General features: G+C 41.7%; 1 protein-coding gene across 1 annotated transcript in view; it reads right to left on the reverse strand.

Moving 5' to 3' along the window:
* Positions 1-648: 648 nt before the first annotated feature.
* ASXL3 (ASXL transcriptional regulator 3) overlaps positions 649-17,136 on the reverse strand; it is a 191,991-nt gene continuing 175,503 nt past the window's right edge. Inside the window, exons 10-13 of the mRNA XM_066247319.1 lie at positions 16,665-16,761; positions 14,291-14,396; positions 7,638-9,591; positions 649-4,616 (exon numbers count right to left, since the gene is read on the reverse strand). Of these exons, the coding sequence (XP_066103416.1) occupies positions 909-4,616; positions 7,638-9,591; positions 14,291-14,396; positions 16,665-16,761 (5,865 nt within the window). The 3' untranslated portion in view covers positions 649-908. The remainder of the gene's footprint in view (positions 4,617-7,637; positions 9,592-14,290; positions 14,397-16,664; positions 16,762-17,136) is intronic.

The raw sequence follows: 17,136 nt of genomic DNA on the forward strand, positions 1-17,136 counted from the left end.
TTAGGGCATTCTTTTTAATGCTTGCCTTTAAAGGCCACACATGAAGCTCTGCAATCCTCTGGGCCTCTGGCTCTCTGCTGGCCCACTGATCCTCCAGTATCAGGTATCAAAGGGCTCAAAACCAGGTTACTGGGCAGGAGGCCCACACTGCCATTTCCGGCCTAAGACACATTTCACTACAATGTGTGTACAACGGCCAAGGCTGATGCAGATATTCTACCAGTCTCTGAAAAGAGTAAAAAGGGAGAAAAGAGAATAAAGATGTGGAGATCATTAATGGCACACCTCTTTTAATGTATCTTTAGTGATAGGAGTAAATACAGGAATCAAACATTTAAATCAGATTCCCCTTTCCAAATATGATTTAATCACTGGGGTAAAGGTAGCTCCAGAAGTGTCGACTGTGCAAACCCTTGCTGTAATGGTTAATCTACAGAAGCACACATTAACCCACCTTAAATCCCTTTTACCATTCTCTTTCTACATCTGCATTTCTGGTTAGTATTAAGTAATTAAAAATCTTCTTTTTCTATCTACACTTGAATTTTAAAAAGAAAGAAAAAGAAAGAAAGAAAGAAAGAAAGAAAGAAAGAAAGAAAGAAAGAAAGAAAAAGAAACCAACCAATCCGATGGGGGTAGTGACTTGTATACACATGGAGAGAAATTTTCCAAAGCTAGGAATGGCAACTAAATATGTAAAAGACATGCCGCTGAGCCCTGGGACGGGAGGCAATCTCTCCTTCCCGAGAAATGCAAGAAAATAATAATCCCATAGAGGAAAGGTAATCTGTTCCAAAGTAAAATAAATTAGCACACTATAAAGCACTGAGTTATTCAATTTGCTGCCGCTGACGCCGTTTGGCTTTTCCGTTGTTGAAAAGGGATACTGCATCTTTTTCGTTCAGCTCTTATCGCACAACCAGGCAAGCTACACAGAGTTTGGAAGGACCTATGCAGTCGTCATGGCAGAAGGCCCCGCAGCCTTTGCACACAATCATGGCTTTCAGCCGGCAAGAGCATTTCAGTTCCAATTCATCCGCGTTGCTGCTGTCGGCAAAGTTCTGAACGGGCATCTGAGCATTCTGACCTGGCAGGCCCGTGGCAGGGCTGGAGCCACTTCCCAAAATCCCAATGGACTTTTCAATGGCAGAGGCCGCCCTTTTGAAGCTCGTGCTCCCAAAGTGTATTGTTGGATAATTTCCACAGAGCTGCTGCTGTTGCTGCACCTGCACTTTCTGAGCAGCTAATTGGGTGAAAGGCTTTTGTGGCTCAGAAAGCAAATAGGAAGAGAAATCTGCATTTTTTAGCGCAAATGCTTTTAACTGTTCTTTCATTTCATTCTGGTCATAGGAAACTTGTTTCATGCCCAGTTCACAGCTGCTGCCTAAACCTTCCTCAAAAGAAAGAGGTTCCGATTTTATATTGCTACATATGCCCGTGGACTGTGGCCAACTAAGTCTCTTAGTGGTTTCCATGGTAACCGGAGGTTGCTTTTGATCGGCTGGGACTTCTGTATTAGGAAGAGGTGGAGGTAGTGGAGGTGGTGGTGGGGGAGGCGGGGGCAAAGCCAAGGGTGGAGGCGGTGGTGGCGGCGGGGGTGGGGGATGCACTAGTGCTTTGTTGGGCACTGTGTGTGCAGCCCCGCCCACATCGTCGCCTTCTTTAATGGGCATACTGGGAGATAACATGTTGGCTAACCTTAGCTGGTGAGGTGCTGAAGAAAGGCCCACCTCTCCCAGTCCCTTTTGTTCAAGATGCCTGTTGAAGGCAAATGCATTACAGCCCACCGGGGCCTTGGCAGAGGCCTGTAACAGAGCCGCAGTCGGAATGGGGCCCCTGGCAGCCATAGGCATTTGGTAAAACTGCTGTCTGTGTGAGGTACCCGCGTCGAGATGGAAGCCGCCATTCTTATCCACGTGAAACAGGTTCTGTTGGAAGCTACAGGAGGGGAGCAGCCGCTTCTGCTGTTTGACCTCGGGGCTGTGAACGATTCTGTTCTGCATGGCATGCTTGCTCAGCCACTCTTGCTTAAAGGGCTGGCTGTGTCCCAGCTGATTCAGGCTGGAGTTGATGACACAAGGCACGCCTTTAGCATCTGGCTCCACCAGCAATCTCCCTGGTTCACATTTAACTTGAGTGTGTTCCCCCACAGTCCTGGCCACTCTCTTCTTGGGGTGATTTTCTCGCTTTCGCATTTGGAGTGGCGCGAGAGTCCCTGCCAAGTAGCCCTTCCCATCTGGGTTTGGAGAGCTTGACGGCATCTCCACGACGTTCCTTTCGGGTGCTGTTTTACCCACTGAGGTAGTTTGAAGAGGCAGAGGAAGCCTGTTAATTTCCAGCTTGGCTCCCAGACGGGGCTGCGGCAACACTTTTTCCAAGGGCAGGTTGCCCTGGAGTAACTGTGTCACCAGTGGATTGTTCGCCTCCACAGACGACAGACGACAGCTTGAGCTCCCTGCATTGGGAGCTCTTTTCAGGGTGTCGGTAGCCAAGGAAATCGCCTCTTCCATAGGACCAGAGTTGGGACCCTTCACAGTCGGTGTCTGTTGCACACTCGGGACTGCCTCTGTGGCCGGAGGTGGCAGCTCAGGGCCAGGGAAGTCCTCAGTGTCCATTCTAAAGCCCTTGTCCGCTTCGTGAGGTTCGGATTTCACAGGGAGAGTGACACTTGTTACAAGATTCCTCGGGTGAAGTTCTGACATGTGCGAGAAGCCGGCATGTTCAGTTTTGATAGCCTTTGGGCAGCTCTGCTCTTGATATTCTTTCTGTTTACTTGAACCCGAGTGACTAACCAGAGGCTGTCCTGAGCTCCTCACGCCCTCATCATTCCAGCAAATCCGGTTGCCAGGGTTATACTGATTGCTACAGGTTGCATCTGCCTCACTTTTGAAAGTGGTTGGGCCACGTGCCTGCTCAGCAAAGCTATTACTTGGAACAGTGACCTCATTTAATTTATCTGGAACAACCAGGGGTACTTCTCGGAGATTTGTGCAGGGGGCCTGCATCACTTTACAGTCCTGTTTCGCTGCAGAAGCAGCAATGAAACTAGAGCCGTGATCTATGCTTTCATTCGCAACTGGCTCGGGCCTGCTAATAACAGACACCTGAGGACACGCCATGGGCTGTGTGGCTACTTCTTGCCTCACGGACCTGCTCTGGACATCCAGGCTGGCTTCTGCACTTCCGATGGAGACAGTCAGAGACAACGTGGATGTCAGCGTGGTGCTGTGGTCCACGATGACTTTACACGGAATCGATCTGTTTATGGCTGCTGGTGCAAAGCCCCCCGAAGGTTGCTGAGGTTTCCCAGAACTGTCTGCCCTGTTTCGAGTCCCTGAATTTTTGTCCAAGCTTTCCGCACTTAACTTGGGAGGACTGTCATAAGAATTTATTGTCAGCATGCTGCCAGTAAACATTGCGACGGGTGGGCGGGCAATCAGGGTGTCTGTGACGGCTACTGAATCCCTGCCGCTAAGGGCGGCTCTCACAGTGGTCCCCATGGATACAGTGGCCTGTTCTTCACTCCCAGGCATGGCTATCTTCTCAGGAGGAAATCTGTTCATTCCCGCTGGGGGAATCAAGACAGAACTAGTGGAGAGATGGTTTGGCAAGTTACTTCCTATGGACGGAGTTGGCACAGAGGTGTACTGACTGGAGACTAAACTACCGGCACTGCTGCCTGACAGGAGCAACTGCTTGTCATCCATGGAACTCGATATGCTGGCGCCCTCTGCAGCGGTGGGAATGGGAGTGCTTTCAACACATTTTGGTATAATGGCTATGCATGGGGCGTCTGATCCCTGGATGGTTTTTAACATGCTTATATTACAAGCAGAAATTGTGGCGTTCGTACTATCAACAGACATTAGAACAGAGGATTTATCAACAGAACTCACAAAGGGATGTTCTTTAATTGCTCCTGACATAGCAGTGCTGCAGACAGACACAGGAACAGAATTTTTATTAAAGAGCACGGGCACACTGCTATTTTCAGAAGAGGTAGATGAAACAATTTTCTCAGATAAATGGGACACAGGTATATTTTCATCAGAGCTATGCACAGATAAGTCAGTGGCAGTTTCTGGAAGTTTCGTCGGGTTAAGAGACGGCTGTAATACAGTGGTGGTCTCCCGGAGGTGTGCAGACTTGTTGGTAGGAGATCTGCAGTTTGGATTGACAATAATGACACCGGTTGAACCTTCGATTTTTGTTTCAGGGGTAGGAGGGACTTCTAAGCTTGGAAGGCCTTCCTTTGAGCCAAGCGGAGGCAACCGGGACTCTTTAGCATTCTGGAAGAGGTGGGCTCGAGCCTGATGCTTTGCGAAAAGCTTCGCCTTTGTCTGCTCTTTGATGTGGGCCAGGGTTCTGGCCTTTCCCCCCTCTCCTGGGCTCCCTATGGCTCCAGAGACAATGCTGGCTGCGGCAGCCACAGCCGCAGCTGCTGCAGCCTCTCTCTGGGCCCTTGCTTGCTGGGCTCGAGCCTTGATGTCTGCAAGGGTCCTGGCTCCCGTGTTCCTCCCACCACTGACGGATGTGCTAGGGGATGTTCGAGACTCTGCTTTGGAGACTGGTTGGCTCTTGATAATGAAAGGTGGCCCAATTTTGGAAAGCTGGATCTACAAGAAGGGAAAATGGAAAGATAAAGTACTTGGTCCATGATCACAGAGCAGACACATGGCACATAACAATGCAAAGAGTAGCTGTGACTATGGGTGACCTACACCAAAATCCCCGAATGGGTGAATGGGCTGTTGGGGTACAAAGGAACACGAAAAGCAGCATGAATGCGAAAAGTAAAAAAAGTAATTTCTGTTTTTACTCTATGAAAACATCAACGGGTGACTTCATTTGGCATGGAAATGAAATATCATCTTCATGCCTCACACAAACGGAAACCAAGTCCATGCCTCTCAAAATGAGGTTAGCTAAAAAAGACTTGGCTTTTAAATGACCTTCCTTGCTGGCATGAAGACCTGAGATCTTCACTCTACTTGAGTTTAACTGTTTTCATTTGACACACACTAAAAAGCCCTAGCCAAGAGGTCAGGAGACCAGAATGCTAACCCTGACTTTACTCAAACTTTATGATGTGAGGCAAATCACTGTGTCCTTTGGTGTCTCCAATAACCTCCCTGAGCCAGAGATGGTTTCTGGGTATTCTTACACCGTCTAGCAGGCTGCTTTATACATATGTAATAAGCACACAAAAGGAGTTCGTAAACTCAGATGTAAAATGAGACTAGTTATTTCTGGTCCATTTCCTTCACAGGACTGTTATAAAGATGGAATCTGGTTTTTCTGGGTCTGAAATGAAGTATGAGTTGGGCAATTTCTTTTGATCCTGGTAATCCGCAATTTGCTGAATTTCATAAATGTCCCAAAACACAAGGTTCACCTACTCAGGATAATTAAGAGACTTGCAGTCATCACCAAATTCATGAGACACAAGACAATAACAGCCAACATACCACAGCCAGGCCTGTGGTTCTCTAGTCATAGAGAACATTCTTAGAGTCATGGATTTGTAGAGCTGAAGGGGATCTTGTTAAAGTCTCATTTTACAATTGAAAAAACTGGAGATAAGGTAGACTGCCATGGGGCCATGGAACAGTAAGTGACAGGGAGACTTTGGGCTCCCCATTCAGAGTTTGTTGACATGTAGTGTGTTTCTTCTTCTTCTTCTTTTTTTCTTTTTGAGGTGGGGAGATAGTGAGACAGACTCTTGCATGCTCCCTGACCAGGATCCACCTGGCAACCCCTGCCTGGGGCCGACACTCATATCAACAAGCTATTTTTAGTGCCTGAGACCAACTGAGCCATCCATTATCAGCACCTGGTGCCTATGCTCAAACCAACTGAGCCACTGGCTGCAGGAGGAGATGAGGTAGAGAAGGGGGAGACGGAAGGAGAAAAAAGCAGATGGTTGCTTCTCATGTGTGCCCTGACCAGGAATCAAACCTAGGACATCCATAAGCCGGGCCAGCGCTCTATTCACTGAACCAACCAGCCAGGACCTGTGCTTCCTCGTTTTACCCCTCTAGAAAAAGTTTTTCTTAGAAGTGTATGTCTCTCTTCTTAACATACATATATTTGCATTATAAACACTTGGATATATGAGAGGATCACATCAGTTTGGAGTTATACTGTGGGACTCTGGTAGATGGAATTATCTTCCTGGGCTATCTCATTTCTCATTTTCAAGCTTGTGATGTCTCTTCTAATTCAAACATTTCAAAGAAAAGATGAATTCAGAGAGGAAATTCAATTTTTCCTTTTAAATATTTCCCTTACTTTAAAAATTTTAAACTGTTAAAGAAATTAAGCCTGGATATACTTAAGCAAGAACTCAAAGTCAAATCAACATAAAATATATCTATAGTATCTACCTTTTTATATATCTTTACATAAAGTGTGTTATCTCTTTGAAAATAAGCTTTTGACAAAAAATTAGACTGGTATTAAAATACTTCTTATGAAAAGCATGCTTATATTTTCCTTCCATTTTTTCAGAAATTAAAATGCATAGCAGTGTTTTATGTTCATCTTTTCCATTGCTAAAATCTCATTTACTGGGAACTGCTTTATTAAACAGAGCAATTACAACCACACTCTTAAAAGTCAACCTTATAGAGATCATGAGTCATGTATAAAAAGGTATCAGAGCAAAGCAAAATAAAAAGAAAGATTAAGAAAAACAAAGCTTGAATATGTTTATAATTCTAGACCTACCCAATGATGGAATAATCAATTTTATTGGTGAACAATATAAATGGACTCAGATAAAGCACCAAATAAGTTTAAATTATAGTGAGTAGAAATTTTTTTATTAAATAGAGTTTCTTTTGAATTAAACTTAATTTTCATTTTATTAGGCAGAGCCAATTTATATAAAAGGTTTGTTTTCTGAGAGTTAAAATCTACTGGGATCAAAAGTAAATATTTAAATAGAACTGTTTGTCTCAGGCTTTATTTTTTTGTGCGAAGTTAAAGATCTCTTTGACTATCTTGGAAGTAAAAAAATAGAATTTGTATGCCTGTATCCCACAGCATTTCCTTTCAGAGTTCACAAAGCAATTTTATTAACTCATTTTAAAAAATAATAAGGTTCTTCCAATGAGCCAAGTTCTTCTCTGCTAGGCAATGGCGGTATTCAATGTTTGCTGGAAACTGAATGAAGGTATAATTATGTACCTTCAGCTCTTTAGTGCATACCTCTAACTTCTGACTACTTTCTCTATTCCTTCTGAACTTTTATAGGTCACTGAATTATCTTTCACATTTTCCCATGTTTATTTAGGTCTCTTGTCCTACACCTTGAAATCCTCCAGAAGATTCTGTATCTCAGTGGCCTGTAGGCAATTCTAGGCCCTGATCCTCCTCCTCCCTTCTCTTTCCTTTAATGCTAAGGTCTAAATACATACATGCTTCTAATATTATCATATAAGCTCAATGTACAGTCTTAGAAAGGATCATTTAACATTAGATTAGTGCTGTGAATATTAGATTATCAACTGCCACGTAAAACCTGGAAGAAAGAAAACCTCATTTATTTTTTGAAAAATTAAGTATCTAAATAGAAAAAGCTGATCTATGGAATTGCCTTTTCTTCTTCTTCTTCTGTTTTTTACACACCATACCTTGAGAGGTGGGACCCTGGGCTCCTCTCTTGGAGGCTGCTCTTTCTCAGGTGGGCTGCTAGACGACACGTTCCGGGTGGACGGATCATCTTCTATCCTTGCCCTCTTCTCCTTACAGATTCCAAAGCTGTGCTGCTCTGCAGTTTTCCTCTTTGATATTTCGGATTCTCTTTCATTTCTTATCCCATCAGGTGACTTGGAGGGTTCTGACAACTTGGAAGTGTGCAGGGTCTCCAACCGATTCTGTGTGCTCCCCTGCTTATGTGTTTTATTTCTAGAGCCTTCTGGAAATGCAGCCTTATCCACTGGTAAGACATACTGCTTGTCCTGTAATTTAGCTGAGGGAAGCTCGCTTCCTTTAGTCTCTGTCTCTTCAGAAAAGACAGATACTTCCAATGGTGAAGGCACCCCCTTCTTTTCTGTTCTTTGCAGGACATTATGGTTTTTAACTTTAACGATTTCTGCAGAAGAAAGTTCTGGAATTGAAGTAGGATAGGACTTCTCTGTTTCCACGTGTAATTTACAAGGTTGCTGACTCAGGGTCTTACTCTGTAGTTCTTCTGATGAAAACTCTTCAGGAACAATGAAAGAAGAACCCATTTTGATGGGGTCAGCAGTATTTGATAGTGTCTTCTGCTGAGAGAGAGCGCTCTCCCCCAAGGTCTTGGCAGGGGCAGAACCTTCATTCCTCTGTGGGGAGAGTGGGTCTTCAGGTACGGAAGGTGACTTTCTTTGCTGATGTGCCATTCTTTCATTCATGGAAGAATTAGAAATTGGAGATGCTTCGGAAGGAAGCGGCAAACTGGATATAAAAGTGGTCTCAGATGTGAGAAGCATGGAAGACACTGAAGAAGTTTCTGACGTCAAAGGTAAGTCAGACATGGGTGATGCCTCTGATGTTAAAGGTAAATTCGATACTGGGGATGCTTCAGAGGTTAAAGGTAAATTGGACATTAATGATGCTTCTGATATTTCAGGTGAAGTGGATACTGGAGATATTTCTGACATCAAAGATGCATGAAGGTTTTCTTCAGTGGGATTTCTCTGATTATATTTGTCTGTGTTCTCTGTGCTGGACACCTCAGAACAAAATGTTGTCTCAAGGGAGGCCGGAGTACATGATTCTTCTGAAGGGGACTGGGTTTCCCCTCCTGGGGAAGGCATGCTGGTACAGGCTCCCTCTGGGCTCTCAGAAGAGAAGGAAGTTTCGGAGATGCAAGCATTTTCAGAAAGCTGTTCATCAGGATCACTCTGTAACTCCATATCCACAGCAATTCCTTCATTTGGAAACTGGCCTTCTACAGAAGATGACCCTGTATTCGTTTTTGGAGTATTGGTCTCTATCGCAGTTTCTGGCTCCTTATGTTCTGTGTCACTGGCATGAGTCACAGATGAAGTGGAAGGAACGAGAGAGTCACAGACTTCTAGTTGATCGATAACAACTGACATTTCTTCCTGGGGAGATTCTGATTTCTCTTCCACTTTAACTTCAATGTGAGGCAACGTTTCTAAAACATCATTCATCATAACACAAGATTCCAAGTTCTCTTCAGGAAGTGCTATTTGGGGCTCTTCATGAGCGTTGGCTGAAATTTCAGACTCCTCAGAAAATTCAGGTATTGTCTTATGATTTTCATCCTGGCATTCACAGATGCTAGTCTCTACCTCTTCTGCAATTTCTTCCTGAATCACAGATTCTTCGGGGATCAAGATATCCTCTGATTCCGATTCTGCCATCACATCTTTACCCACCTCTACCATAGGGCAGAGCGTAGCACAGAAATCAGGCTCTGGAGAAGCTGGACTTTTCATGCTCTTTGGCTGTTGTTCTTCCAAGGGAGTCTGTGAAGAAAGACTTGGAAGACTAGCGGTCCCACATGAAGAACTACTTTCAGCCCCATCATTGTTTGGTCCAGAAGTGAGCTTTGTGGATTCCTCTCTTGACATGCCCAACCTGAAGAGAAATAAGAAACATTAAATTGTTGTTCAATCACAAAACTAAAAAGGTACAATTTTGATCTCTCACCAATATGGTGTTCAATATAAGTAAATACATCAATAACAGTATAAGCATTAACTTTATAATCACTAAGTGACATGCTTAATTTTTATAAATTAATTTAAAATGACTTGGTTTTTCTATTTTATAATCGTAACTAAAATAAACTCTATTTCTGGTTAAGAAAGGTATAGATTTTTATTCCGTAAGCAAACAGAGGTGAACCTTAGCAACTGTTAATAAAAGAAATAAGAAAATTACATACTATAAAAGATTAGAAAATATGAGCAGAAAAGCAAACAAATGTGTAAGATCTAAATTTTTTTAAGTCATAAAGTAGAAAGCTACTGTTAGAAAATAACAGCCTTCAAAGGGTACATATAATCCAACCAAATTATTAGGATCAACAGAAGATGGGTATGTTGTAAAATTTTGAAATTGAAATGACTTCTGAAGATTAAGTTCTCTTAAACTAATTAAAGAGATGTTATTCAATCACTTTATTTTAGCATCTAAGTGTCTAACCCAAGATAATATGGAAATTTCACTAAAGAATAAGAGATATATTTTGGGTCATCAGAGTTGATTCTACTTGATTACATTTTTGGGAGTCAAGATTTAAATTCTTTCATGTAAATCTCTTACTGTAAAAATATTCATAAAAAGTTAAGAAGATTAAGGATCCAGCCTAATGTTCAGATTGCCAGGCAAAGTTAATCAGAATTACAATCAAAGATATTTTAAATCACTACTTCCTGTCAAACTACTTTATAATATCAGCATCAGATGGTAGAGGAATATGATGTTCTAAATGTAGTTAATTAGAGAGCTAACGGCAATTACAAAGTAAGCTGAAGAGAGAACACTTCCAGAAGAAACATAGCTAAAATATAGCTATAATAATATCAATGCAGAAAATACCTCAGTGAAATCTTCCACGTTTTACTTAAATCCTCAAAATGAAATGGAAATAAAATTGAACACACTTTTTGGGTGTTTTATCATTGCCTTCTTTACTAAAATTCAGAAGGTTCTGAGACGAAGAGAGAAGATACTGCTTTCATAATTTGTCTCTTTCCTTCAACTTTCCCTATGCATTCCAACTAAGCTGTAATTTGTAACTATACTAAACTGAGAAGAACAGAATAACTACATTACAGATAAATTTAAAGCAGAATAATCAGATAGAAATAAGGTCTTCTGGGACTAGGTCAAGGAAGAGAAGCCACTAATAGATAGTAGATTAAGTGTAGAACATACAAAGTCTATCCATCGGCAGTCAAATTTCTGCTAGTTGATTAGTAAGATTATTAAATATATGTGTATGATAAATATGACATATAGAAAATAGCACTATATGAAATATGCCTATGTCAACATTTTATTATTTCCATGGCAGAATAGATTTAAGATGAAATGAAGTATAGAAAGAGCATGCTTACAGCACAACACATAACCACATAAAGAAAAACACTGCCTTCTAGTAATCTAAACTGCATATCACCAGACCAACTCTTATAATTCTGACTTAGCATAAATGTGGGTGACTTTTAAGTAACTGAAATATATAGACAACAGTACTATATCCCAAGTAGAGTAAGCCAGTAAGAACCATAATAAAGACCTCAAACAAAGAGCAAAAGCAAACTCAGACAGATCTTAACTAGAGGTGAATTGGAATGACAACATTTTGGGAAAACTTAGAGCAATGAAAAGGCACTTGGTGTCAGTCAACTGAAAATGATCTGATGCTAGGAAAAAAATCCCTGACATATCAGGAAAATGTGGGAAATCTAAAAGTAACAAAATTAGAAGGGCGGTCAATGAAATGTCCAAAATACATCTGTCATCCAGTATGAAATCAAGACAGCAAAAAACAATCGAGAAGTCCAGTGATTTACGGAGACAGAAACTCTGTGGAAAAACTACAGCAACACGGGGTTAAATAAAATAGCTGTTGGTATTCAGAGCTGAGAGGTAATAAGTGGGAATCATATTCACTCACAGTGCTGTAGCTGACATCCTCTAGGGCAGGGACCTTTAACCTGGAATCTATGGAAGTCTGTGAAACCCCGAAATTTCATGTAAAAAAAGTGTGTGTGTAATATTTTCTGAAAAGAATTTGCAGGATTAAGATACTGAGTAACTTACTTAGCCTTGCTGTGAAAACATGGGAAAATTCAGTTTTACTGTCCCTCAGTTTAGGGCACTGTTTTTTAAATGTAGTCATAATAATGATATATCCACCTTATAGAACTGTTGGGAGCAAGAAGTGAATAATATTCGTAAAGCTCTTAGAAATATATCAGAGCCAGAGTACAGGCGGTAATTATTTGTTGAATGAACAAAAGCTACCTGTCACACATGGTCTCTAGAATGTAGGCTGATGGCAGAGCTTAGGTAGCCCTACAGATGACTGTCCCTGTGGCATCTAGGATACTGTCTGGCACAGAGGAGATGCTGGGTAAATACTGTTGGATTCATAAAAGAATGGGCCCAACACTCAATAATAGTTCAGGACCAGTGCATTGGAGGTAATTACCTCAGTTATGCTTCTGCTGTTAGTGAAAAGAGTGCCCCCAACATCCCCTTTGTCAGACAAAAGATGAAGGAGGCCTTCTGAGTGGTGTTCAATGTCATCTTCCAGGGATTTTAGTTCTGCTGGGCATCAGCATGACCTGGGGAGCATCTAAAATACAGATTCCTGGGCTCCACTCCTGGAGAGTTCCAATCAATCAGTCTGGGGGGTTTCTGGAAATTTGTAGCTATTTTTAAAGTGACAGTGAGAATGTGACACACCCAGGCTTTAGTAATACTATTAGTGTCTATATATGAAGGCGTAGAACTAGCCAACAAGTTTTAATTTTTGGAAAAAAAGAAATGAAGGCCATTGTCTTCTTTCAGTTTTGCTTAATTAGACATGTTTACATATCCAAGGCCTTAGGGCAGCAACTGAAAACAAGCCTTCCTTGCCTGACCAGGCAGTGATGCAGTGGATAGAGCATTGATTTGGGATGCTAAGGACCCAGGTTTGAAACCCTGAGGTCACTGGCTTTAGTGTGAGATCACAGACATGACCCAGGGTTGCTGGTTTGAGCCCAAAGGTAGCTGGCTTGAAGCCCAAGGTTGTGTTGACTTGAGCCTAAGGTCACGGATTGAACAAGGGGGTCTCTGGCTTAGCTGGGATTCCCCAGTTAAGGCACATACGAGAAAGCAATCAATGAGCAACTAAGGTACAGAGACTATGAGTTGATGCTTCTCATTTCTCCCTCTTCCTGTCTGTCTGTCCCTTTCTCTCTCTCTTCACAAAAAAAAAGAGGAAAGAAGGAAGGAAGGAGGGAAGGAAGGAAGGAAGGAAGGGCAAGAGAGAGAGAGAGAGGGAGGGAGGGAGGGAGGAAGGAAGGAAGGAAGGAAGGAAGGAAGGAAGGAAGGAAGGAAGGAAAGGGAAGGGAAGGGAAGGGAAGGGAAGGGAAGGGAAGGGAAGGGAAGGGAAGGGAGGAAGGAAGGAAGGAAAGAAGGAAGGAGGGAGGGAGGGAGGGAGGGGGAGGGGAGGGGAGGGGAGGGGAGGGAGGGAAGGGAGGGAAGGGAGGGAAGGGAGGAAGGGAGGAAGGGAGGAAGGGAGGAAGGGAGGAAGGAAGGAAGGAAGGAAGGAAGGAAGGAAGGAAGGAAGGAAGGAAGGGAAAACAAGCCTTCCTACACAAGAGTACCACTTAGGACAATTTACCAAAGGCTAGCCGACTCCGGGTAAGAAGGCTATTAGTCTTATAATTCCTTTTCATGAAGAGCACTCATGTGAGATTCATTCTGATGTTTTTCTCCATTTACAAGGTAGAACTCTTTGAAATTAGACCGAATGGTATAGGTTTTGTTACTTGCATCACCTCAGTACCTTTTACACAAAACAACTTTCAAGCATTAATTGTGTACATGGAGTTAAAGCTCAAATTCCTTTACTAAGGAGAATCTAATGGTACTGTCCATTGTCAGCTTCTTAGTCCCTCTTCCTCTCTTCGGGATCTGACTGACCTTGACACTCTAATGCTGCGCAGGTGAGAATATTTCCCTGCTGACTATGAAGCAATGGAGAAATACTTTTAATTTAGTTCAGCCACTGCCACACTTCTGTGTGGCTGGCAATATTTTAAAAAGAAACACACAATTAAATATAAGTTCAAAACTGGTTATACCCAAAGAGGAAGATGGGCAAAGGGTAATAACACCTCTTCCCTCCCAAAAAGACTAAACAAATATATATGCATGCTCAACATTTTAGAAAAATGTGAGAATTAAATGTGTCTAAAACTACTTACGTCTAAAGTATTCATTAATAAAAAATACTTGGATAAAAATCAGGAGATTTCTTTCACTGAAATCCAGTTAAGAAAGCCAAAATTGACTTCTATAGGATTTCACGCTGTTTTCAGTCCAAAATGAATTTTCATGGACAAGTTATACACCCTTGAAAATGCATTTTTAAAAATTTAAGTGCTGATACGCCACTATAATTTTACCTGCAATTTCTTACACTGAGGGACTATTGCCTTTTATCACAGCTTTATTAAGTTTTACAGCATATGAGTGTGCTATGTGAAGCAGAGAATTACATTTTCATTTCCTTCTGAGAGAAATGAGAAAAAAACACTCTAGCACTTACTTTTCTCCATAAAACCTTTCAAAGAATTTTTCTTTCCAAGGTTCTGTTTTCTTTTCCTTCTCAATTTCTTGCCTTATCCGCAATTGCATTTCTGGAGTAAACTCTCCTGGAAAGAAAATGCTCATATATTGAGTCAAATGGTCATATCCTTTGCCAATTAATCAAGAAAACATGTCATTAATTTGAGTAAATTTTTATGGATGTTGAAAACTAAAAGCTGAGCACTGATAATATTTCTACAGCTTCTCTTTTTATGACATCACTTAAATAGTAATTTAGTCATGGATGAAAGCTCCAACATTTAGCAAATGCGTTGCCTGCTCAGAGCTGTGAGTGAAAGAGTATGTACTACTGTATTCAGTGTCCTGAATGAAGTTGGTCTGGTGAGAGGACAGGCACACAGCTGATGACAATATAATGTCAAAAGCCCTATATGGGATAAATGTAGTGAAAGTATAGGAGGGAAAGCACTTAATTCTGCCTATATCAATTACAGAAGGCCACGTATAGGAAATGATTCTTGAGTTAGCTTCTGGGGGATGATTAAGCTTTAATAAAGTAATTAATTCAGAAGGCACAGAGATATGAATATGTGTATTTATGTTCTTTTTAGTAGCCAACTGTGAATATAACATAGGATGAAATAAAATAGAAAAGATAGGCTGAGGCTAATTACCCAATGCATGCTCTAAAGAGAGTTCTGAATTTTTCCTTTAAGACACAGAGGGAGGTCCTGATGGTGGTTAGTGAGGGATAGATATGGCCAAATAAGCAGTTCGAGATAGGGTCGAGAAACTGAAGGACTTCACCTAAAAGCCTACTGTCCTAAGTAAGAGACAGAAATTACAGCCAGACCAGTAGCGGTGGGGCTGAGAAGAGGCTGCAGGCTCAGCACAATTCACACTTCATGGCCAGAAGGAGCTGAGGAGAAGGAGACACCACCAAAACACAATCAAGTTTCAAAGTGAGGAGCAGTGAGGACAGAGTGGTGATCTTAACCTCGAGAAGGCAGGATGAAGAATAGACAGCAAAGGAAAGAGAGTGAGTTTAACATGGGCATTTTGGTTTTAAGTGCCTAATATCAGCTAGGGAGATCATGTGTGCATCTGGAATAGGACACAGAGGGACAGGACAGAGGAGTGAGAGGCAGAGTTGATGTATTCAGCATATGGGCCAGGGGTCTCAAACTCGCGGCCCGCGGGCCGCATGCGGCCTGCCGAACAATTTTGTGTGGCCCGCAGACTAATCCACGAAGTTCAAAATATTTTGGATAAAATTAAGTAAGCCTAGGGGCCTACTTGTATTTTTCATTTCTCTAGCATCCTAGCTAGATATTAGCTTAGTTAACAGCAGTTGTGATGAGAACTACAGTTTCTGGTCGTTTTGTGACACTGAGTAAACTGCATGTACGATTGTGCTTGTTGTACTGATTTTTTTTTTGTTTTCAACTGCAGTGAGAAGTGTTGTGTAACAGTTGCCTTTTGTAGACCTAGTGCAGCCCGCCGAACGGCTGTGATCTTGCTCTGCGGCCCACATGCTGAGTTGAGTTTGAGACCCTGATATGGGCCATAGCCAATACCAAGGTATTGAGGCTGCTTAGAGAATATGAATAAGTTAGAAAAGAAAACACCAGGGAAGAGAATGGTAGAGACATTAACCTTTACCTTCCAATGAAAGGGTAGGAAATCCTGAAGGAAGCTGAGAAATGGCTGTCAGAAATGTAGCTTTAGAAAGAAACTGTAAATATATTATGCATATCTACAGTAGATGGTTTCCAATCGAATAGGATAACAAGCAAATGAGAAATTGGAGCAGGAACATGAAATGGAGGGGTTACGGAGGGACTCGAACTCTTCAGTTAGAGCGCCATCAGCGTTTCCTCGAAGGGGTTACTTCAGTTGTGTATAGTGGGGTCACACCCAATCTGAGAGGGAGAAAGGGTATACTGTAGTAGCATTGGGTATGTTTTCGTCTTTTAAGAAGCTTGGTGACTAAAAGAAAGATAAGGTGAAGTGGTGGCTTCAAAGGAAGAAAGGATTAAAAGAAGATTCTTTATACCTCAGGTCATTGATAGAATATATAATGCGTCGTACAAGTACTGAAAATTAACACTCTCCCCAAAATCTTGCTATATCAAAAATTTTATTCCACTCCAGAGAACATCATGCTTTCTTCAAAAATATCAGATATCAAAAATGTCAAGTATAACAAAAGAATTGGAGAAGTCATTTGGAATAAAATGTGAATTTTTACTCAATTAAAGTACACTTAATGGGGGGGGTGGTAAAAAGACTTGGAAAGCAGAGAAAGGCACAAAGCTCAGTACAGCATGTGTGCTCAATTATATCAAATAGTAATAGGAAGTAGAAGTTACCTTCCGCCAGTCGCTGTTTCCATCCCTGTGCTGCATATGCAAAGAATTCGTTATTTAGAGCTGAAGTACTGAGGCGTAAAATTCCATCGCTTCCCATCTAGAAAATAAGCCAACAAAAACAAGATTACGTTAAGAATAATTCAAAGCAAAAGTATGCAGGAAAGAAGCAAAAAAAATGAGGGTGTGTGTGTGTGTGTGTGTGTGAGAGAGAGAGAGAGAGAGAGAGAGAAAGAGAGAGAGAGAGAGAAAGTGCAGGTAGAAGGAAGAGAGAAAAGGAAACCAACCAGAGACGGCTCTCCTAGTATGAAAAGTGCACTGTTCACAGTGACTGTCCAATAACAAAATATACCAATTTAAAGGAAATTCTTATTAGGCATTTCCATTATTGGTGGTGAGTATAACAAATGTGTGTGGTTTAGTCAAAATAAGTTTTATATGTTATTTTTCTAATATGCCTTAAATTGTACCTAAT

This window comes from Saccopteryx bilineata, chromosome 11 (genome assembly GCF_036850765.1).
Source record: "Saccopteryx bilineata isolate mSacBil1 chromosome 11, mSacBil1_pri_phased_curated, whole genome shotgun sequence".
Lineage (NCBI taxonomy): Eukaryota > Metazoa > Chordata > Mammalia > Chiroptera > Emballonuridae > Saccopteryx > Saccopteryx bilineata.